We start from the raw sequence: 24,894 nt of genomic DNA, 5'->3' as shown, positions 1-24,894 counted from the left end.
AAGCAGTAAGAAAGACTAAAAAAAAAAAAAAAGCACTTAATGGAAGGAACGTGTAACACTCATTTGTAAGTTAGAAGCAACTTCAAATTCACACTCCAGACTCCATGTTGATTTTTTAAAACAACTAGGGTCGACATTGACTTAACAGAGCAATGGATGTGCTGGGAAGAGATGGATATAACGAAGGAAATGGATGATGGGGACAGTGATTGTTAAAACAGGTCATGAGATTGCAGGCTGAGCAACCCTGTTTCATAGCACAGCCTTGTCTCTTATTAAAAAAAAAACCTAAAACTTTGAGGATGAGATTCAATGATGTATTTTTTAAAGCCTTCTTAGGCAACCAAATATTTAAATATATCTACTTTGTTCCCATCTTCAATCCCTCAAAGGGTACAGACACTGCATACTGTATACTCTGTGGGGGGTTTTTTTTTTTCAATCTTGTAAAGACAGGATATCTCTATCGTGCAGCTGAATAAGGCCTTTGATGTCATGCAAATATTACTTCTGGACTAAACACATACAATACTGAAATTATTAAACATACAAACTTAGCGCTTTCAGTGCATTTGCCATTTTTATTTCGCTATGCAGAAACATACATTCACCATGGGCTGTGATGCAGGTGATCGTGTAATGGAGAATCTCTCTTTTTGAAGGCTATTTATAACTAACACTAAATAGTTTTAATTACAGTGGAAATTCTGTACAGTTTAAGGCTTGGCTCTGAACTAGAATGTAAATATGGACCAGATTTGAAAATAAAACACTTTCTTTTCAAGTAAAAGAAGAAAAATCAATTAAAAAATACACGGCACGGAAAAAGAAACTAAGAAAACAAAGCCACAGGAAGCCCAGCAGTTTCTCCTGAAGTGAAATTTCATAATACTGTAAACTAACAAAAATACAGGTTTTCTTCCCAAAATAATGACAATTTAAGCTCTCTGGATTGAACACAGACCAAAGCAAACAACAAGGAAGAAATCGCATTAATATGCTAAAATCAGTACTACCTTATAACAAATTAAATGAGATACACAAAGCAAGATTGGAAGCATTAAATATTTCCAGAGGGTCAGAGAGTCATTACTGTTTATGGGTGAGAGTAATAAAACCAGATGAAACAAGTACAAGTTGTTTACTGAATAAACTTGGTTATTGGCACATCTAATCTGAGGAAAATCTGACACACCGGACGGACCTAGACAGCTTCTAGCATTTGAGGGTAATCTTCATTTATTGTAAATAAAAGGTTACCTAAGAAATTGCAATTTTGTTTAGACTTTAATAATAATAAACTATGAAAGGCATGAATTGTTTATGTGTTACATGAGACCACGGTTTATATTGTTGGTTATGAACGTGCAGGTATAGCTGAAAACTGAGACATTTTGTGAAAATTAAAAATGCTGCTCTTTTGTAATTTTATCGTTGCTTCATGCATTATCGGTTTAGTGATGCTGAATCAGATTGCTTTATTATGGGAAGATCTCTCTGCCAGTGTCTTTATTAATGGTCAAGGTCAATTCTTCTGGACTGAAATTTTCCACGGACAGATACAAGTCAGTTGGGTTAGAAGAGGGAACTCCATATAGGCTCTGGTTTTCCTAACGGTTTGCATGACTGCATTCATGTGCAAGCTAAGTTATTCCTGCAAAAAAGAGATTTGATTAGTTACTCATTTGAAAACAACTGAAAGATTTTCTCAGATCAAGGACACAAAAAAAGTATCCTGGAAGTTAGAATGCTCGTTTGGACAAGATGCCATGACATTCCAGCGTTAAGTCACTGCCAATTACATGCTTTCTCTTAAGTAATTACAACAACGCCCAAGTGGCTGAAGCTCATGGAAGAAATCTTTTTTATTTTTTTTGCTATCTTCCAAAATATATTATTCATTTGAGTAAAATGAGTATTTTTTATATTTCTCTTTTAAGAGATGCCACTCATCAATTTGTTTCTTAAACCGATGTTAGAAAACTTACTAATATATGAAATCTCTTAAACATTTTATCACATCACCAAGTTGTGCAAGTCGCTCGACTGTTGCATTCAGCATTCAAAGCCCTCTCAGAAACGCTCATGGCCCCATGAGATCTTGCATGGCAGGTGAGTATGCATGACAAGTCTGTGCTCACATAGATGATACAGTCTGCTCATGATGCTGGCCAAACAGTCACTGGAAAGGTATGTGCTTTCTACAGGACCACAAGACTGCATTTTTTTTGCCTCCTTCTGAGACAGTGCTACACTAGGGAGAAAAATCATCCCAAAGAATACAGGAAATATAAGACATCCAAAAAGAAAGTGAGTGCTCAGCTTTCAAATTAAAAAAACAAAACTAAAGACAAAAGCATAAACAGGCTACAATCAAACACAGTTGAAGAGAAAGCTTACGACGGGATAATGTTGCCATCAGAAGGAGAAAGGGGTATATATTATTTCCCTAGTATTTGGAACACACAAATTGAGCCTCTCAGAGCAAAACTGCCTTTGTTCCAATTAGGCCACATGGCAAGTAAAATCAAATTTGCCATTACAAATTTGGATAATCAAAGAGTGCAGGCCATGGAATAAAAGGGAACACCAGGAAGACCACACAAGCATAGACTCTGCTCTTCCTTTATCCTCTAACTGGCAGTGCATGCAAAAACTCCACAAGAATGGAAGCTCCAAATGTGAGACAAACCCATAAACCAATTCTCCATCCTCTTGGTAACCAGCCCAACAAATGCCAGTGAGAGAACAGAGGAAAGGAAGGATCAGGTGAAGGATGAGAGGGAAGTGCCCCATGCCTCATGCCGCCTAGGCAAGCCTAGAGAATCGGCATCACCTCTTACCTCTGGTCAATCCTCTCCATCTTCTGGTGTGATCTCTGTCTCTTTATGGACCACTACTTTGGTCACTGACATGTCAGGGTGCTGCTCTTTGGCCTCTTTAATTGCCTGAGCCAGCGCCTATCCCCGGGAAATCACAGAAGGGCAGAAACAAAAAGGAGGTGGAACATGCATGATCAGTGGTGAGGTGGAGACTTATGAGCTAGATCTATATCCACAATTTACAAATGAGGTACAATGATTACAAAAGGAATCATAAATCATATACTGGAAAGTTAATTCGTAATTTTCTTCGGAATACATGCTGGACTAGAGGAATAGCATTGAAACTGTAGGACCAACAGGTTTTTCTTTGTTTCTCTGCCAGGGTATTTACCGTCTCACACATACTACCTGGTCATGGTCAATGTCTGCATCCCCCGTGATGACTATTCGCTTCTCAATTCTTGTCTCTGAAATGCCCCCTTTCACAGTCTGCAAGACACGTAGAGAAGCTTTATGAATTTACTCACTGGGAGAAACCATCATGGTTCAGTAGGGGGAAATGGCAGAAGATGCTGACATCATTCACTCTTCGAGAATTGAAATTAGAGTTCTATGGCACTTATTTCACATTTTTAATTCCAGAGGTGAGGACGGAATGGAGGCCCTTGGGTCTGGATGGCCCATGTTTCTGGAACACTACCACATGCCAAGCACTGGAGTAAGCATTAAGCTTAGGATATCAGAATGTATATTCCTAAAGGGGAACTCGCACATGAGGACAAGTGCATCATAAATCTAGGGGTTGTAAAAGCTCCCCTTGCAGCTATCCTGGCATCCTGAGCATCAAGCCACCTTGTGCTTGTGCAGCCCAACCTGTGAGGAGTTCTGAACAAGCACCTTCCTCCAGCTCGCTCTCAAGGAATCCTCTTCTCGGTTCTCACTCCACTTACTTTGGTGATGTGCGTAGTGGTGGTGGTACTGGTGGTTTCAGATGTGATCGTCTGTGCACTCATCAGCACGCCTGGCTCCAGATCTGTGCCTGGATCGACCTAAAGCAGCAGAGGCATAGACCCCTCATCCAGGTGCTCTCACATCTGCTCTTCAGAAGTTGGCTACGTTATTTAAGGCATTACGACAATTTCACTATCTCCTATTATGCAATCATTATGCTCTTCAGAGTCTGAGAGCTGCTCCCAAGAATAAGTACTAAGTGCAACCACAGATAACTGTCATTAAAAAAACTAAGGTTTCAGAAATATGAGTGGTGGATGGGTGAGTGAATATTTTTCTTTCTCTGTGGCTAGGGAAACAGGTTTCTGAGCCTTTTTCTACACTTCAAGACACATAAAGACTTGGTTAAGTCATCTGCTGCTCCCTGATCACTAATAAAATGACCATTATTGCATCACTTTTAATAGAAATGGTCTGGCCGCTGGATCCTCTAAGTCTCATGAATTAAATATCGTGCAGTTCTATGTAAACACACTAGGCCATAGAGGGGTGAAATAAGCAGCCAGGGCTCTGGTCTTCACAGAATATCTCACCTGTGATGATTCATATGTGATGGTTTTGGTTTCGGTGTGAACTACTGGCACTTCCTTGGTGGAAATTTCTAGCTTTACTCCTCCCGGTGAAACACTGCCAAAACTGATGGTTTCCGTCTTCACCATTGAGGACTGTGCCAAAGGGGAGTAAGCAGAGTGGCTGTTATAGTTTGCATGAACACATTGTTTTCTTCCTTTTCCTCTCTTGGTGGTTATAAGCACAGGTTAGTATGCTATAAATGTTTAGGTAGAGAGTAAGCTGGGGAATGAGGCATACAACATGCACATGTCAAACAGTCTCCTGGACTCTCATAGCATTTTTATATGAAATGCTCCAAGTAAAGCAAAACATTTTGAAGGCAATTAAAAAAGTTTTCTATTTAATAACTTCTTAGAAAGAAGAAACTAATAATGAGACATTAACTCCCCAAATACTTTAGGAATCTCAATAAAAGAGGATAAAGAATAAAGTTCTGGCATTTAGGACCCGGGCAAACATGGTTTTGGTGCTTCTGGAAAAGTGCACTGATAAGAAATAAATGTATCACATTTTCTAATATCTTGGCCAACTTTGCATTTCCCAATTTTACTGCCAATTATAATAATTTCAGTGAGAGTAGAAACCATTTCCTGGTGCCATATTATTAATAATTAAGAGATATGTTTGCATGTGACCCCAAAGCTGGAAATCAGTGTGGAGACTCCTACTAGGTATGAAAGAAGGAAATGAGAGGAGAAACACACTATACATGGGAGAGGCAGAAAATTAAACTTAGCTCCACCTTTATGCTGATCTAAATTTCCAGGCATCCTATATCAGTTTTATTTTAGTGATAAAAGTAACATTAACTACTAGTTACCTCAAAATGAGGTTTTTGTTCCAAAGTTTCTGAAATGTGGATGGCTGCACTCTGCTCCTCTTGTCGCTCACGGGAAGCAGCGGCTGTCTCTTCCTGTTCCAGGACAGCTTTAGCGACCTCCTCCCCTCCTTCCTCTTTAGCCTCCTCCGTCAAGGCAGAGCCCTCTTTCCCTTTAATGCCTGTGAATGCGGGCTGTGCTGCAGCATCCCCGCTCTCTCCCGCCGAGTAAGAAGCATCCCCACTCGCGTGCACCACACGCTGCTCCTCCACCAACACGGTCTCCTGCACCACCTTCTCAGTGCTAAGCGGCAGGTGGTGCACGGTGGGTTCCGTCTCTATTCCACTGGACTCCGTCTTGGTTTCCATTTTCTGCATGGGAAGAGATTGTGGCATCAGTGTGACCATCCATAAACCAAAGGTCAGAAAATAACTAAAGCCACCACTCGCCAGGATGTCTAAAGCCAGCATCAAGTGCTTATAACCAGAAACACTGACGAAAAATATAAATTAGCTTTCATTTCTCCCACTGAAATCTCTGATGCCTGCCCCTGCCCCTGGTGCATGCACTTGAACCTGCGCTGCTGCTTCAGGACATCCGCAAAACAAACGGAAGGCAGGATAAAGTGCAATTAACAAAACAAAAACCAAAGCATTGCAGCGCATTCACGTTGGTTTTGGCTGCTTTCTTAGACTCAACTGGTGAGACATAATGCTTTTAGATATTTAATTCTATTAAAATTTCTCAATATGATTGCCTTTCGAATACTGAAGTACATTCTTGAGATGCAACTAAAGGCATGTGACAGATATGCCAAGCAGACACAAAGGACAATAAGACACCTTTGAGATGCTGAAGGCAAAGCCAGCTGGATGCAACCACACACTCACGCCCAAAAAAAGGGTAAGGAAAGGCACATGGGCACATTCAGAAACACCAAGGACGAAAACAAATGGCCACCTGAACCCAGCTTTGAGAAGCAGAAGTAACCCCTCCTATGAATTCTGTTGGTTTTCGCGCAGACTCTAATAAACTGAAGATTTCAGAGCCATCCATGAGCTTTTCCCCAGAAGACTGCTTAGTCTGAGTGAACAAAGAGAGGCAGAGTCAAGCACAAAAGAGAGACACAAACTCAGGCACATAAACATTCACAGCTTGTTAGACAAAATCGTAGGCAGAGGAGACAGGGAGGAGGAAGAATGAAGGAGTCTCAGAGTTTGGAAACGAAAAGAATGGGAAATAAAATAGAAAACCAGGTGCTCTTGTTTGGTAAAGCAGAGACGGTTATTAGGATCAGGGTGGTGCCGATTTAAGCAGATATATATATATTTTTTCCCCTTCATTACAAGCCACAGCAGCACTATCACATCTTGGGAACAGGGTGCTGGAAATAAAATGGAAAGTGTTTTAATGCTGACTTTGCACTGCAGTATTGATTTAACCATGAAAAAAAATTAAGAAGCTGGGTTGGCTGCTCTCAACATAAAGCCAAGCAGCAAGAGAAACAGAAAGGTTTGGGGTGGAAGGGGACTGCCTCAAAAACTGTCATGCTGGAATTGCAAACTGTGGCCCCAATGAGTGACACTGGTTACCACTACTCGGGAGGCGGATGACTCAGTAACGTAATGGGCAGTAGCAACGGTAAAGGCTGGTTCCTGGGAATATCTCCATTCGGACAGGCTCTTCCTTCGGGGACCAAAGAGGCCCACTTTTAAGACCTCACTCTCGGGCACTTGCTCTGTTTTGCTGAAGCGTCTGCCTTCCAGGCCAGGGAGGACGGCCACATCCTTCTCCAGCTGTGGAGCCTTCTTGGGGTCATCTTCTTCAGGACTCTGCCGGCGAGACTCGGCCTCCTTGATGGCGGCCAGGGATTCGGACAATTTCCGCTTTGTCGTCTGGACCTCTGGTCCTCTCTTGGATTTCTCATCAGCGAGGGTTTCCAGGACCTCATACTCTGCCAGGCCGGGAATGATCTTCATGGACTCTGGCATTTCTTTCTCCATTTTCTGAAGTGCTTCCGTAGTGGAGGGCTGCTCCACTTTCTCGCCCTCTTTAGCTTTCCCAGTCATAGTAACAATTCTCCCGGAGACAGTGTCATAGGATTTTCCTAGAGTGTATATTTTCTGTTTGCTGTCTTCTTTCAGTTGCATTTCTCGAGCCAAGTCTTCGAAGCTTTGCATTTTAATAGTGCCAGATTTTAACATGTCAGCTGGGAGGTCACCAGTTCTACTGCTCACGGTCACCACCTTGTAAGTCACAATCTTTTTCAAATCACCATCAACTACCTCAGTTGGTATTTTGTCTACAATAACCCAATCCTCTGTGCCCTATATTTGAAATATAAAAGCTAAATTAGAAATTCTGATGGTATCTCATTTCTAAAATAAGAATCCTTTAAGAAAATCAGGGCAACTGCTACATGCAGGTCTGTGATGGGACCATACAGTGCTCATGTTATTATCTAATAGTTATGGCTGCAATCTCTTCTCCTCTGAAATGATAAACTATAAACTTCAGCTCAGAATACATTCGGTAGGTAGAGCTGCAACTTCTTTAAACTGGAACATACTTTGCAGTAAATTTTTTGAAGAACAGATTTGCTCTTATGATAAATTTTGGATCATTTTATATTTCAAGATTAAATAACATTATTGATGTTCTATAAGTTACTTAGCTTTACATGTGTGGGGATAAAAGTTTTCCTCGTTAAATATAATCTATACTTCATATACTGTTATCACAGAGAACTTCCCAACATTCTACAAATTTATGTAAATATTTTCCATATTTGTAAATTGTATTTCTTTATACAGGGAAATGAATCCATAATAGCACTTATTATTCAATAAATATTGAGTGTCACTATGTTCAAGGCATTGTAATGAAATATTTCCCACAAATAGGACACTATTAGAGCCTCTTACAGTGATCTGTACAGTGTTCGAGTCTTACATTTTTTTTTAAGAGATGGGGTCTCCCTATGTTGCCCAGGTTGGCCTCAAACCCCTGGGCTCAAGTGATCCTCCCATCTCAGCCTCCCCAGGAGCTGGGACTACAGGCACATGCCATTGTGCCCGCTCCAATCTTATTTACAACTGAAGTTCACTGTCTCAGGAGTTTCTCTCTCACTTTCTTTAGTGTTAGTTCCAATAAGGCAAAAGAAATGAAAGCTAAGAAACTTTTGTATTCAGGGAGGCATAATACAATATGACCAGGTAGGTTAATAGCTTCACAGATTACAGAGGGAAGAGATATCAAACCAGGAGCAGGTGAGTGCCCTGGTTTACATTTTAAACTAGAATGTTTTCTAGAAACTTTTCTGTTTATTACAGCCTGAAAACTTAAATCTAGAAATACGTGTGCCTTTAAAAATACCACTACAGATTGATCTACATGTTGTTGCTAGATTAAATGAAATGAATTGAAAGAATAACCTCTAGGGTTGATGGGACAGTTTTCTGGAAAATTATTTGACGAGAAGTAACCACAGAGTCAGCAGAGTCTCCTTCCTGCATTTTCTTTATCACACTTGGCTAGTGGGGAAACCAATAAGAATTCAGAACTTTCAAAATCAATCAACATCATCTAAATTAGCACGACTCTACAGGTAAAAACAGGCAGTAAAACAACATTTCAGCAAGATTATTATCAGAAAGTAAGTCAATGACAACATACAGAGAAAAATCAGCTTGGATTAGAAGCCATAAAGAAATGATGCATAACTGATAACTAAAATATTAAGAAAATTCAATTTTCCCTTCCCCAGAATCTAAATCAAAATTATGTACCTACCTTGGTTTTAAACAAGATAAATGTTAAAGGGAAAATAAAAACTAAGAGCATTTTAATGACACTGAAGTCTGAAGACCAATTTCTTCTGGAAAATCCTTTATGTTTGGTTTTTACCTGAGACTCAAGGAATGGAGCGCTTCCTTGCTGCAAAAATATAACTTTTTCAGAAATCTCTGTTTCTTCTTTGGTCTGTTTGAATAAAGGGGGTTGGGTTGGAGAAGAGGAAGTAGACAGTTTCCAAAAAGGCAAGTTAGGAAGGGAGTTCTTTCATTGTATTATCTCTATCTATCTATCATCTCATATATTCTCATAATATTCATTCATTTTCTTCCTGAAGGAGTAAATTATTGTTTATGCATTTGAAAAATGATCTGAAACTACCTCAAAATTTAGTTTTTTCCAAAGAGTTCAGATTTTCTGAAACTTTGGGGTTAACTTTGGTGTTTATATAACTCAAATGTTCTTCATTTCTACAAACACAGAGCATACAAGAACAATATAAAGGTATTTGTTCTTGGCATTTAAACCATGTTTATGTTGGTATTAAAAAGTGGGTATTTAAAATAAAACATTACGAAATTTTTAAAAATTTAAAATTTCTATTTCTGACAAGTATCTTATTGTATTCCCCATTTAGGTGCTGCCTGTTACAGAGTAGTGAAATGCATACAATGTCACTGCATTAGCCACTAATTTAAATAAACCCAGTTATACTTAGATGGATTGATTTATTGCCCACAAATAAAGAAAAAATACTCAATGGCTTTATTTGAACTTTTATAACATGGTTAATAATTTTTTAAAGTCAATTTCAAAATATCTTGCTGGAAAATTAAGTATATCAATTCATACTTTAACATAAAAAATTAAGAAATATTAAGTATTTCATGTTAGGAATTAGGTTTTTGCTTTTTAACTACTTTTTATTTTTTTCTCTAGTATTAAATAGGCACAATTCAGGTGGCAATACATTAGCTACCAAGCCTAAGTTGAACCAAGCGTTCAACTTCACAGAGCAGGGACAGAAAGGATATTCTGGAAGATTAACTGAAAAATAACGATGGAAAGTTCAAAGTTTCTAGAAGAATGGAACTTTTAAAATACATCTTATCATTACAAACAATGTAATTTTATGAGAGCTATTTAAAATTTCTTTTTGTCTAAAAATCTACCAGTACTACATTTAATCATTTGTTTGCAAGAGATTGTAGGGGAACATCTGGAATATTCTGCAGGACCTACACTGACAGATTTTGATAGTATCATTCTCAAATGACTCTTTCTAATGAGAAACAAGCCATTTCAGAGGAGGGAAAAAAAAAAAACCCAACAACAACAAAAATCTCTATCCCACTGCATTTTGAAGGACGGTATTGGAAAAGATAAAATGTACCATGTGGAATCATTAAATGTGGATTTTGTTTCTTTTTCTTTTTTTCTTTTTGCTTTTAATCATAGCCTCTTTTGCAAACAGAAATGAGAAACAGGAAGGAAAGGTCAAAATTATAGGTACTTTTCAGAATAACAGTGCTAGGTCTCTAATTATAATCACTGAGCTAAATATTATTCCTAAGATAAAAGCTTCACAAAACCCCCAGCGAAACAGTGGTTTTCAGCATATCCTGGTGTCTGAAACCAACTAATTTAAAAAATGCCTCTGTCTTATAATTGAAAATATTAACAGTGTCTACATTCCAAACTGTGTATGTCCAATAACATAAACAGGTAACATAGGGAGATTTTAAAATGTAATTCTATATATGGTCAACCTCCCAATACAGTTAACCTAGTTAATAGAGAAGTGAAGAGGTACTGATAAAGAAAAGGTGATCTAAAAATTCACTTTTATCAGGGGTTAGGATATAGTCAGATATCCCAACCATAGCCCAACCATTTCATTTAGTTACTTAAACATTATAAGTTATTAATCTTAATATCATAATTGGAAAACAAGGCCCTATACTGGCACACAAAATTCATAACAGTGTCATTTCCTGTTGGGTGATTAAAGGTTTCTACAAATAAAATTTAGGGAATGGGTAAATTTGCAAATACAGAATTTGCAAATCATGGGAACTGACTATAGTAATCATCTAGCTCAAGGAATTACTGTACAGTGAACACGCCTGTAAAACTATCACTCATATGAAAGAGAGGACAATATCGGCGCAGAATACCTACTAGCAGGTACTGCTTTTTTATTGTGATTTGGAAACTTTTGGTATTCAAGTAACCACTAAGGAATATAACTCTAACATGGACAAGGCTTAGATGCATCATGAAAGTCTGTCATGGGAAAGGTTTGTGGACAGAGGATGTACCTGGCAGGCTGTACATACCACATGTCTACCCTTCCTATGTTTGGTGGGCCCTGTGTGTGGGTTTATTTGCCTATTTTCTAAAGCAAATGAGAATTAGATATTATTTGCTGCTTTGGGACATCCTTGCTACTTGTCTGCTGTTAACTCAACTATCTGAAACTTGAAACAATTGGCAATCAAATTTCCATTTTATATAGGAAACAAACATAAAATTCTCAGGACATAACATCATTATTAGCTTGCTATATATAATTCTAACTATAATTTTCTTCGAATTGTTCATAAATTGGTAGCATTTTATAGAAATAATTATTATAACAATTTAACTACTATAGATAAAACAATATAAAGAAAAAAGATGGTAACATTAAAACTCAAGAAATCTTTAGTTTTTTTCTTCAAAGTACCATTTTGCCACTGAGACAAAAAAAAGAAAAAACAACAACTAAGCTTTGGGAAGTCATAAGTTTGGGGTCACCAAATCTAAGTTTCTTTCTGATTCTGACACAAAATAACCACTACTTTATTAGAGATGTCAATTTTAAAAATTGAGTTAAATATTTCCATTTGGAAGTAACTGGATTTCTTTCTAAACTGGTTGACTACTGTTTAATTGAAGTAAGCTTTATTATAAAATAGAGTAATATCAAATTAGTAACTTACTTTAAAAAATATCCCCTCCAAAATAAAAATCGTTTGGTTATATATTTATAAACCAGTATGTTTTCTATGTGCATAACATACAAACAATTAAAAAAAGGATAAAATTATCTTTTGTGCTTTTCACACACAAAAATAACAGAAGCCATGGTTTTAATATAGAAATAGGCAATAATTTAGAGCAAAAGAACTTTCTGGTTTGTTCTGAAGGCTACCTGCAGGGCCCTCAATTGGAGTATAAACTTGATGTCATCGATGACTATGAGGTCCTGGAGAAGAGTAGAAGAGAGGACAGGCCACTCTGCCTGGCCCTGCTGCCATGGGGAGCACAGCACCCTGACACCTAAAGAGATCCCTTTTCCCCTGGGACTTGAAGCTCCTTTGAGATGCTTTTCAGGGCTCCTTTGATAAGCAGGGTTAATCAGCCCTGTTTCTAACAAGTTCTCTATATCTAGTCAAGCTCTTTCTGCTATGTCTCCATTCACAGTGTGACGGAGCACTGAGGGACTGCAAAACAACCCTGCAGACGCTGAAAGCAGTGAGTATGCCAGCCTTTGCTCTTCTCCAGTTTAAATAACCAAACTGCTTTGCCATTCTGCAGAGGGCATGTTTTTCTTCCTTAATTATGCTGAAAAAATCCTTTCCTGGCCTTCTCCAGTTTTTCTGCACTAACACAGAAAAAGCATTAATATCCAGGGAAAGTTCAGTATATTCAAAGTACTCCTTAAATTATTAACATCCTTGGGCTTATCAAATGTTAATTCTCTAACGTTTAGGGTTTTATAAATGTAAAAAAAACATATCTTACTAGTCTAATAGCCTGGACTTATGAAGTTCCCTTGTTTATCAGCACCACCCTTTAAATTCTCTAAGTTGTTCCCTAAACTTTCATTCAAAGTGGTGATCACTTAGCATTTAGTTTTGCTCTGTTTTGTTTTGTTTGGGGTGGCTATTTAGTTTGTGTTTTTGTAACTTAATCCAGTATCTGATATCTTTAGAGCCAGTAAATTATTTCCAAAAGAGGTAGTAGAAATAGGATAAGCCAAACTTAACCAATTACAATAAAATTCATGAGAGCATAACTGAATATTGTAAGGACTATTATATTTAAATCAATCAATGTGAAATTTGTCTCTTGAAACTCAGTAGTTTGAATGGAACTGAAGTGTAATGGTACAAGAATATGTTGGTAATCGTACTTTTCACTTATTCTGCATAAAAGGATCCTTTTTAAGTCATTCAAATGGATATAGACCTATTTCTTATTAGTTAGGTTTGGGATTGTCATGAACATAGTGATAGTGAGTTCTTGATTACTTTTGATAAACAGCTTTCAAAGGTTTAGAACATGATCAACAATAAGTGTAATTGAATTCTTATTTTTACTGCAATGACTTAAGCACTGCATATAGACCACTGTTTAAAGAATTTTTCTCTCACCAAAGCCTAAGTTTTAATGTTCCATTCTGTGTCAGCTTCCTGAACAGATATTTCCCAATAAAGTGGTCTTACAGAAAAGGAGGTTAACCAATACAATGCTAAAAAAGATGCAGTTTTCAAAAACTACTTTTTTTGAAACAGAGATAAAGCAACATGATGTCTAACAGTAGACAGTCAAGTTAGCACTACAGTAATTTTTGGTTCCCACACAATGGGAGCCCTGAAGTAACACCGGCTGAATCCTCAGAGTCTTTGGTTGTACATTTAAAAAGAGCTTCCTTGGGAGGCTGAGGTGGTGGATCTTTTGAGGTCAGGAGTTTGAGATCAGCCTGACCAACATGTTGAAATCCCACTTCTATTAAAAATACAAAAAAATTAGCCAGGTGTGGTGGTGCCTGCTTGTAGTCCCAGCTACCCAGGAGGCTGAGGCAGGAGGATCACTTAAACCCAGGAGGCGGAGGTCACGCCACTGCACTTCAGCATGGGCGACAGAGAGAAACACCATCTCAAAAACAAACAAACAAACAAACAAAAACAAAAAAAACTATGTCTCAAAAAAAAAAATCTCTTTAAATGTACAGCCAAAGAGTGTGAAATAACCTTACTTAAAAAAAAAATTTCTGGCCACTACTTTCCCCATAAAACATCTACTAGGAACTGATTATAAATTTGGCCAGGTGCAATGGCTCACGCCTGTAATCCCAACACTTTGGGAGGCCAAGGTGGGTGGATCACTTAAGACCTGGAGTTTGGTCTTAAGTGGCAAAACTTAAGTGGTCTTAAGCCCGGCCAACATGGCAAAACCCCGTCTCTATTAAAAATACAAAAATTAGCCCGGTGTGGTGAAGGGCATCTATAGTCCCAGCTACTTGGGAGGCCGAGGCAGGAGAATCACTTGAACCTGGGAGGCGGAGGCTACAGTGAGACAAGATCACCCCACTGCACTCCAGCCTGGGTGACACAGCAAGACACTGTCTTAAAAACAAAAAACAAAAAACTTAATATAAATCAATTAAGATAATCAGTTATAAATAAAAATCAAATAAAACTCTTGTTATATCAATAAAAGCCTGGTGTAATATCTCAGAGTAAAATTGTCCTGAAATGCTATCAACTTCAGTTTACCATTTAGTCAAACAATCTCAATGGGCCTCAAGCAAAAGTAGAAAGCATATGCGGAAAAAGTGTCAATGCATGAAGAGAATACCCTGATTTCTCTCAGCTATAAATCTAGGTTTATGGTCAGAATCAGCTGATTTTTCACGATAGTCTCCCTGTGGCTTCCCACCCTAAGAACCATCTGATGCTATTACTCACTCCTCAGCCACTTTAACCATTTTATTTTGCAGTTTTCTGTTGGAGCACTGAGCATCTCAGCTCAGGTTAAACATAGGTAGGAAGAGAGATTTTCTACCCAGAAGACTGTCAAATGCAATTCCACATCCTGTAGAGAAGGAAGGCGGGTAAACAGAATACGAGTCTGACCACAAGCCTGACTACTGACCTCTTCAGGGACAAGTGGTTCGATCATGGGGGCATCCTCCTGCCTGGCGGCCAGTCGCACGGGGGAGGTGGAAAGCCTCTTCTCCCATTCATTCGTTACGGCAGTGTCTGTTGAAGTTTCTAAGAAGGTTCTTTTCAGCTCGCTAATGTTGGTTTGATGTTTCATCAGGTCATCTTGAGTTTTTTCTAGCTCCTATATTCAGAACATAAAGTATCCAACAGTCAATGTTTTACATTTGTGTTCCTTTCAGCTCTTTTGTTTGCTTTTAAAGTAATGTCAATCTTATTAGTAGTCAAAATAAAACAAAATTTTGATCAAGGCTCATGGCACTACCACAAACACTCTGGTGAAAATGTGATTTTCCCATGGAAAGGAAACAGAAAAAAAAATCTAGTTCACACAAACATGAATACCAAAAGAATTTTAGAAGGCAAACTATAAAGAGTACAATTCACATGTATCCTGAGAGAATTAAAATAAATATACACACAGGAAAAGGGATCTATATCTAGGAGAGAATAACAAATCAGAAGCTGAGAAGTCATCCCCACTTATTAACAGATGAGCACACAGTTCATGCATCACAATATGAGCCCACAGGTATTACACTAAAAGAAAAACAACACACACAGACATGCACTGGTATATACCAATACCAACCTCTAACATAAGATTACTATGTTTGACATACACATTTTCACCCTTTATTCGTTTAATCAGACTATTCTGAAAAAAGTGGAGAAGAAAGGGAAAAGTAAGGGACACAGTCGTCAAGGGAACAAATGCCAACCTACACACTGCACCAACAACATGGTAACCAGCTACAGAGCATGCTGAAAGATCTGAACGCTGTAGACAAACAATGACTTATCACACACTGTTGTTTTGTTGTTGTTGTTGTTTGTTTTATTTTTAATTTTCTACCTGTGCCTTGAGCTCTGCATCTTCCTCCTGGTCCGACTGCCAGCATCAAGAAAGAGTGGGAAATAAAGTCTTACATGCAATTTACTCTAAGATTGAAGAACTATGGTCTACATAGACTTGCTAAATGTGGGCACGTGTATGCTCTTGCATATGGATGCCACTTCTTTCTTATACACAAACCACAACATTCTCACACACAATTAGGAAGCTTAATAAGAATATAGGAATATAGGAGTGGAAGAATTCTTGCCTGGTGGGTCTTTGGCATTTTGACCAGCAGACACACGTGGTTGAGAAGGTGACAGCAAGGGTGTGGCAGGTTGTTCTTGATGAACATTAGAAATAGTTCAGGAAGTGGGGGGAGCCAGATTAAAATTAAAATTTGTAAGAATAGCTATGATGACACAATAATGAGAGCTCACATGTAGTGTATGAACCCCGCCCTAGGAGGTTAGTGATTATGACTCCCAATTTGTAGACCAGAGAACCCATGCTCAAAGAATATGAAGAATTTTGCACAGAGGTTCCCACATTTTAAAGTTTCTTGAGACCTTGATTTTCTCTTCTTTTTTTTTGAGACAGAGTCTCGCTTTGTTGCCCAGGCTGGAGTGCAATGGCGTGATCTCGGCTCACTGCAACCTCCACCTCCTGGGTTCAAGCAATTCTCCTGCCTCAGCCTCCCAGGTAGCTGGGATTACAGGAGCCTGCCACCATGCCTGGCTAATTTTTTGTATTTTTAGTAGAGACAGGGTTTCACCATGTTCACCAGGCTAGTCTTGAACTCCTGACCTCAAGTGATCTGCCCGCCTCAGCCTTCCAAAGTGCTGGGATTACAGGAGTGAGCCACCACGCCCAGCCAATTTTCTTGAATGTATATAGTTAAAAACAAATTTGGGAGGGGAGAAGACAAACATGGGGCAACTAAGAAAGTTTTTTGTTTTTTTTTTTAAAGAAATCAACTACTATCAACAACAGCATGATTTCTTTTAAAGGTTTTAGATGGGACAATTTTTGAGATTTGAAAAAATACAGTTATCCCAAAGCCACCTCATTCTCCTGATTTTTCTAATTTCAAGGAGTGGTCTAATCCCTGGACTGCTGTCTGAGTATCAGTAATTAGTAAGCAGGCCAAGCCACATGTGCAAGTAGCAGCAAAGGTGTGTCTCTCACTATGGCTCTTGGACTCAGGACTGGGGCTTTATGCCCTTGTGCTAGAAGAGGAGACCCAGAATGAAATTCTAGGTGAGAAAAGGATCACACTGAGTCAGGTGCCTTAAGAAAATCATTTAGTCTATCTAGGTCTCCCTCTTCTTATTTGCCAATGGGGACAAGACTGCTTACTCTTCATATTCTACACTGACCACTGTTGTGCTGGCCACCTATAGATGGGACAGAGTTTCATCAGTATCACGGGGCAAACAGGAAATTTAAACACAGTGCTAATGTGCTGGTGACACACCCATTCTTCAGTGCATAGGGGGTTCACAGCTCTTCATTTTATTTTTAAGCTTCAAAATCTACCTATGTTATAGGTACTCCCCTGCATGCTTTAAATGTTACATAACACATTTTAAAACTACTGTAGAAGTTTAAGGTATTATTATTAAAATATTTTTCATTTATAGCACACATTAAGATTCCAATGAAATTTACTGGATGTACTACCCTGTGGCTACATGTAACTAACTCTTATAAAATCAAGGTGTAGCTTTGTTATAGTTGGCAAAGAAAATTACCAACTTGTAATAGATTTATATATGATTGCTTAAAAGAATCTGCATAATAGTTTTAACAATATCATCTTTAACGTTAAAAACTTATGATTTTCAAGCTTTGGATTGAACTCTGGCATTTCTAAAGGAAGAAACCTAATAAAATGCCGTCGCAAAATATTTTTTCTGAAGATATTTTCAATTAAGTGATATACAGATACCACTTACAACATTTTTAGTTTTTTCCAAATACCCAACTAGAAAATATTATTATAATAGGATGATGCCAAAAAAAAACACATAAACAACCTAAAATAAACATTATTACAAAGTAAAAACTAAATTCTGCTAGTAAAAAGTAGCCGAATTAACATCAATAAATGTCTTGACTTCCATTAGTACAGATATTATTTTTAAAGATATTTTAACTACTTAATGGTAGAGAAGATTTGAAAAACAATATAAGCCACACACACACATTTAATGTGTTTCTTTAACCCTAAAGAAAAAAGGAGAAATAACAGTATATCTTCTATCACTGTTTAATGTGATTATATTTTTTAAAAATAAAGTACTAACAGTAATTTAAAAATTCATTTCTTATGAGTGACCGAGGCTACAGTCAAAGGCTACAAAAATGAGTCAGGTAAGTCTTATTTTAACAATAATTATTTCACCATTGGGGAATTAAAAATATATCTGTATCAAGCCAAAATACTAGTTAATTTTGACCTTCTTCCCATTCATTCTATTATACATCTGTAGCCTCTCATTTGAGATAGAATTTTTTTCTAAAAAAAAAAAAAATGTATTATCAGTCTAGGCAAGTGGTTCTCAGAATATGTCCTAAGATGTGCAGAGTCAATATCGCCTGGGAACTTGTTAGAAATATAAATCCTCAAGTCCACCCCCAGCTCTTCTGAATGAGAAACATGAGGCTGGAATCCTCCAGGTAATTCTGATGTAGGCCAGAGTTTAAGAACCACTGGTCTAGACAACAAAATACATATTTAACTCCAACTGTTAAAGTTAGAACTGATCTCCATTACAACAGCTCATATGTGGAGTTCTTAAACACAGAGCCACCCCACAAGGCATTTTCGGTATGCCACTACCAGCCACTCTCAGCCACAATACCAACCTCAGTGGCGGTGGTCTCCCCGTCGGCTGCGGTGTCTGTGCGCTCACTGTCAGTCTGTTGACCACAGAAGTGATCAGGTTCCAGGAGGAAGGCAGGGACAGAAAGTAAACCATCTGGTCAAACACGCTCTGGCACAGGTCAGACAGGTCATTTTCTTTCTCTGTGATTTCTCTGTGTCACACTACCTTCTCACAAGAACACAAGTTCAAGCAAAGCAACAGAAGGGCCAGAGCTAGGTGTCATCAACAGAGCCAACTCATAGGAATACCTGAGGCACACTCAGCCTGCAGGAGCTGGGGAGCCACACTGACCTGTCTGGTTCTATGTCTCAGGGAAACCAATTTGTCATCCCCACACCCCTCCTCCAACTTTTAACTAAAAACCTCAAGCAACATCTCCTTAAAATGTTTAATGCAAATAAAATTGATGTTTATATATATTTTATTCTAGTAATATTTCATATTTGAAAGGTAAATGAAAATGTCAATTTACAGAAAAAGCTACTGTAACAGTCACTGGACTTTCAGCCTCTCATTTATACCATTATGATAATTTATATCCATCTAAGGCCATCAGGCTGTCTGCATTACCTGTCAATTATAAAAGGCACATGCCAGTGACTCACAGGCATATATTTTTTATGGGAAAAACATAACTCAATTTTCAAGTAGCGTTGCTAACTAGGTATTTTTTAAGACTAAATGTTATGTTTATTGTGCCCCACCCTCCAATATAAAGAAGTATATTAAAGTATGTATTTAAACATCTTGCTCCAAAAATACCATTCAAATGAAGCAAATAATAAGAAGAATTGTTAAAACAATAGACAGAGAAAGAGAAAGAGAGAAACATCTACTTAGAAACAAATAAAACAAAGCACAGCATTTGACAGAGCCTAGGTTTTGAGGAGAATGAGAACAGTAATTTCAGGACTGGTTTTTAATCTGTTTCACAGGGGTTTATGACTTAAAAACTGTTTTCTCTCGAGTAGAGTAGAGCTGTGGACATCTAAATGCCCTAATATTAACTGACTTTCCCTCCACAGATATCAACTAATCATTAATAAAGTTCCCTTGATCAAATATTTGTGATTAATATTTTGAAAACCAAAATGAAAATGGGAGGGGAGTCTATGATGGTGAATCTGGTTCTTAAAATAACCTCCCACTACAAAGAACAAGAAATGTCAGGAAGGGGCAACTGGGACAGTGTTGTTTCCACTGACAAAACTAAACTCTGGCTATGCTGATTTCTTGGCACTAGCCACATGTTTCATGTTACATACTCCTAAAAGAAAGGGAGGCTGAACACATGCTCAGCACATGTACCTGAGGACACCATTCTGGCACCCTTGCTACCAAGTCTAAGTGGAAAATAATTTTCTGTAGGTTGGTAAGGAAAGCATGTTGACCCATTTTCATGACCTGACCGGCTTGGTTAACAACTGGGGGCAGGAGGTGGCTGTTAATTTTCATATAAAGGTGATTGTTGCTATGGGATTAGTATGGCTGTACCGAGTGACAGCCCTGGGAAAGGCCAGTTTGAATTAGTAAGAGAGACCGGTTATTTGTTCAGGTGTACAGAATAACTCAAAGATCTTAGGCTTTCAAGAATAAATAAGAATAACTTGCACTTAGTGTTTTATTTTTTTAGACAGGGTCTCGCTCTGTCACCCTGGCTGGAGCACAGTAGCACAATCTTGGCTCACTGCAACCTCCGCCTCCTGGGTTCAAGTGATTCTCACACCTCAGCCTCCCTAGTGGGACTAGGGAGGACTCCCTATAGTCCTAGCTGGGACTATAGGTGCATGCCACCATGCCTGGCTAATTTTTGTACTTTTAGTAGAGGCAGGGTTTCACCATGTTGGCCAGGCTGGTCTCAAACTCCTGACCTCAAGTGATCCGCCTGCCTCGGCCCCCCAAAGTATTGGGATTACAGGGGTAAGCCACTGCGTGCCCAGCTCGAATGACTTGCATTTAGTGTTCTAATTAGTTGTGTCAAACACTTCTAAAATTTTTGAAAGTGCTTCTCCTCCTATTTAGCTTATTTCCCTTGTGGTTTTAAAATTTACTTCAGTAACTTGCAAGCATTTTAGCATTAGGGGACAGTGGTCGTTAAGAGGGAAAGGTTTAACGTCAGATGAACATGAGCTCAAATCCTTTCTGTTCAAACCTGTGGCACACTGGGCACTTTTCATATTTTAATCTCAGTTTCCTTCCCATAAAATGGGGAAAATAACAGCCCTAACTGTATTGGGTAATGGATAGTAAGTGCTCTATATAATGCCTGACACACTCAGAGCTAAAAAAAAAAAAAATGCCTATAACAATTATATTATATAATTATTCCTATTTTTCTCAGCCATACACAAATAGCATAGTCCACATATAAAATTTCTTGAATTCCTACTTAGCATTTAGTCAGTCAGTCAGTAGTATAGTGCCTGATCAACAGTCAATAAATGAATAAGGCTGAATAAAAGTTTTTATAGCAACTGGTATTTCTATAATGTATGATGACTACATAAAACTGCAAATATATAACATATCATAAACTATCATATAATACTGTTTATGTAATTTAAAATGTTATAAATCAGTTAATTTTTCTTCCTCTTTATTTGAACTTATCTCTATTTTTCTTTGTATTATCAAAAAATTACTCAGAAATACACATGTAATTGCATTTTATGGTTTGGGGAGGTAAGTTCATCTCATATTTCTTGATAGGATATTTTGATATCCTGCCCCTTATTTGACCATTCTGAAAGTACAAAAGAAAAAACATGACTGGTCAACAGCTTTATAATGTGAAATGTTGAAGCCTTTTTATACTGGATTTCACTCTTAGAAAGGCTGGAAATAAGCCACCATAACATGTTAAAAATGTAAGCAATGATGATACAATGTTTAAAAAGAATTAATTAGTAGTGACTTGGCAAAATGAAAGTGGCAAGGCTGAATTGTATGTTAAGAAGTCACTCAGTGTAGCTGCCACAGTGCTTGAGGCCTAGAGATTAAATCAGGCCATGTAAGCAAATGGCAATTTAAATAAAACAGACCAGAATGACCTCAATATGAGTTCTCTGGCTCAGCCTGAACTAGAATGCACAGCTCTTAACACTTCAAGAGACAACACTGAACAGATGGCTAGTTACAGAGTCTGATGGCAGGAGAGCTATCATATAGGCTGACTAGGGCTGCGGAGAAGGGTGATGAAGACTCCAGTGGTCAGTGCTAATTCATGGTTTTGGAGGTTTGCAATAACAAGGACAGTTATGACTGGGAAGCTCCAATCACACGTTCGCTAGCTTGTAACAATTAACTGCTGTGATTTGTTTTGCCAATGTAATGCAGACATGCCCAAGTTTAACATTAATTCTCATGCACTGATTACAACAAGATGTATACCCTGGATTAGGCACAAGATCTGTGTGGTTTGCTATATAAAAGTTGAAATATTTATTTTGAATTTAGAAAAGCATAAAACAGCAATCTTTTTTGCCTTTTGTTAGCTTGATGACTAACTCGACTGTTAAAGGAAAAATATATCTCCATGTTAGAAATCAGCTAATAAATAATAACATTGTATTTGTAGACAATATTGTGTTCTTAACTGTAATATGTTCTAGTCCAACACTATTTGATAATATTGCCAATATGAGAAATAGTGATATTAAAGCCTAGGATTTCAAGTAGTTCTCAAAATATTTTCCATGTATAAAAAGTTATTTATATATCAGCTGGAGCAAATCGTTATATATAACTCAAGAACCTTGAAAATGTCTCTTATGCAAAATCTATTAAAAGTGTAGACTTTTACTTAAAACACCTGTGAGACCATTCACATTTTTTCCTTCTGCTGCAAAGAAATGGTCATAATTCCACTAAATATAGATACTCGCACACCCTCAACATATAATACTATATACTCACAGGTGCAGCTCAAATTATGACTTTCTAGCTGAGCACAGATTTAGGCTTTCTTTCCTTTTTTAGCACTGCCTTGACTTTGTGACTTTAAAAAAAAATGCTAAGCGTATTTTGCTTTTTTCGTATCACAACAGCTCTTGTTCTGTGGGAACAGGAGGGCTGCAGGGAGCCTGGGGAGAGGAGTGGGGAGGGGCGTGCATGACAGCAGCCAGGGCCTCTGGTGGCAGCTTCTATTATTCTTCCCTGCACGCTATTTGAAGCCTGGAGAAAGAGAAACTGCTGGGCTGTTCACTGGGCTGTGTGGCGGTGGGAAAGGAGAACAATTAACAGGAAAAACTACTGGCTACCATGTCAGCTCGCCCAATTGCTCGAGTCGGGGACAGGAGCCTGCCCTGCAGCAGCATGCCTTCAAGGATGGAGGCTGATAGTTCAGGGTCTTTCGCCCACTATGTCCATGTCTGGCTGGCAGCCATAGAGGCCCAGCCTCACCACACTGTGAAAATGGGGGGATTCTGAGACTCATACTGCAGTTGAAAGAATCGCTGTCATATTATCTGCATTGGCATTGCTAGCACGGTGAAATTTCAGCCTGCCTTTACATTGTTTGAAAACTTCAATTTAGTCCTTTTCTGATTGTGTCTGAACACTGCTGCACTGCATACAGTTGCTTCTGGGCTTGTTTCTGCCCTTACCAATGACTGATGTCATGTGGGTGCTTTAAACTGCTCTGACACAATACAATGCGGGATCCGATTGACTGACCTCTCTGTGAGTAACAATGACTGTCTGGCAATGATGAGCAGAGGGTGGTGGGGACATTTCAGGATCTCCAGGGAGGAGATACCTTTGCAACTTTAGAAAGCTACCCAGGTGATGATGATACATCCCCTCCGGGGATGCACTCTTCCACCTCTCCTTGACTGTCATTTAAGTTGAAAACTACTCATCATCTGTCTTATATGTGATTTACCTTATTAAACCATAACTGATCAGAACCTTTAGCTTAGCCCTGATCTTTTACACAGCTGACGGGTTCTATAAAATTGACTTCTGGCTGAGTCTTTCATCCCACGTAGAACTCAGTGGGTAGCAGAACGATTCCGGGTTGGGCTCAGACTGCTACATCCACATGGTGTTGTGCCTAACCCTGGGGCCCAGGTTGGACTCCCCAACACACAGAAACCTCAACATATTGGCACAGACAATAAATGAGGCTCTGAAAGTAGGACCACTATGGCAGCAGCCAGCTAACACTGTTTCGGACTCAAGCACGGAACACGAAGGGGAAGCGTGTTCTATGCCGAGGTACACACCTCTTCCTCTGAACTGTCACTCGGGTCATTGTCTAGGGAGGCGCTCAAGGAGGCCGCCTTGGGCTCCAGGTAGCAGAGGCACAGAGCCAGAGGGAAGGAGAGAGTGAGAGCATATGGCACTGAGAAGGAGGCAGACAGCAGAAAGAAAAAGATGAAGAGGAAACAGGGCACGAGGGACGGTGAGCGGATCGGGAGGTAATGCTGCAAGCTCTGGGGCAGGAGGTTGGTTTCAGAAAGGTTGGGGAAAGAGAGGTATCCATCATCATCTAGGAGGGAGGGGAATGACTCGGGGAGCTGCAAGGAGAAGGAGAACAGGGTGGTCCCCTTGCCAGTTTGCTGTCTGTAGCTAAAAGCCACATCTTGATCCCCTAGGTAAGTCCTCCCTGGGCCATCAGAATCCAAGGCGGGCTCTCCAGGCAGGTGCTCAGCTCTGGACGGCTCGTAACCTGGCAGTTTGCAGTCATTCTCCTTACACCTCCTACGGAGCTCTGGGGGAGATGTGGGGGCACAATGGGTGGATGGGGGTGACAAGGGACATGAGTCAGTGCCAAGCCCAGGTGACTGATGTGAAAGAGACAGAGAGAGACAGAAAGCAGCAAACAGAGGTGCAAAAGGACAAAAAGAAAACTGCAATTAGTTAATTTTCTTATGGGTATCAATATAAAATTGTAAAACAAAAATTTTAGCACTAGGGTTGCTCATGAATGTTAAAGTATTCAAGCTGCATGCCACTGTTGCCACGAACGGCTACATTTCTCCCATGAGACCATCACATACAGGTGGAATTCTTTTAAAACTCAGAACAGAAGGTATTTGTGGGCAATCCCAAAGTCTACACATTTCACATGGTCAAAAAATTTCATTTTAGACTAACAACTCTAGAAAGTTTCAGGTTTTGGGGAGCAAACATAAGTAAATCTGATAACTT

The 24,894-nt window shown here is 38.8% G+C and overlaps 1 protein-coding gene across 41 annotated transcripts in view; it reads right to left on the bottom strand.

Annotated features, from left to right (window-relative positions):
- Positions 1 to 561: 561 nt before the first annotated feature.
- Positions 562 to 24,894, bottom strand: part of EPB41L3 (erythrocyte membrane protein band 4.1 like 3) — a 237,483-nt gene continuing 213,150 nt past the window's right edge. For 5 of the 41 annotated variants that reach the window (XM_057300469.2, XM_055102603.2, XM_055102604.2 and 2 more), the window contains 12 exons: positions 23,967 to 24,527; positions 18,722 to 18,775; positions 15,869 to 15,904; positions 14,945 to 15,136; positions 9,134 to 9,208; positions 6,188 to 6,310; positions 5,230 to 5,598; positions 4,370 to 4,501; positions 3,776 to 3,874; positions 3,234 to 3,314; positions 2,844 to 2,960; positions 562 to 1,654 (listed from right to left, as the gene is read on the bottom strand). In XM_057300469.2, coding sequence (XP_057156452.1) covers positions 2,850 to 2,960; positions 3,234 to 3,314; positions 3,776 to 3,874; positions 4,370 to 4,501; positions 5,230 to 5,598; positions 6,188 to 6,310; positions 9,134 to 9,208; positions 14,945 to 15,136; positions 15,869 to 15,904; positions 18,722 to 18,775; positions 23,967 to 24,527 — 1,833 coding nt within the window. In that variant the 3' untranslated portion in view covers positions 562 to 1,654; positions 2,844 to 2,849. The other 36 variants (XM_057300475.2, XM_057300472.2, XM_057300473.2 and 33 more) reach the window with 25 other exon arrangements.

This window comes from Pan paniscus, chromosome 17 (genome assembly GCF_029289425.2).
Source record: "Pan paniscus chromosome 17, NHGRI_mPanPan1-v2.0_pri, whole genome shotgun sequence".
In the NCBI taxonomy this organism is placed as follows: domain Eukaryota; kingdom Metazoa; phylum Chordata; class Mammalia; order Primates; family Hominidae; genus Pan; species Pan paniscus.
The sequence above is the reverse complement of the archived record's forward strand: the minus strand, read 5'-3'. Positions and strand labels throughout refer to the sequence as shown.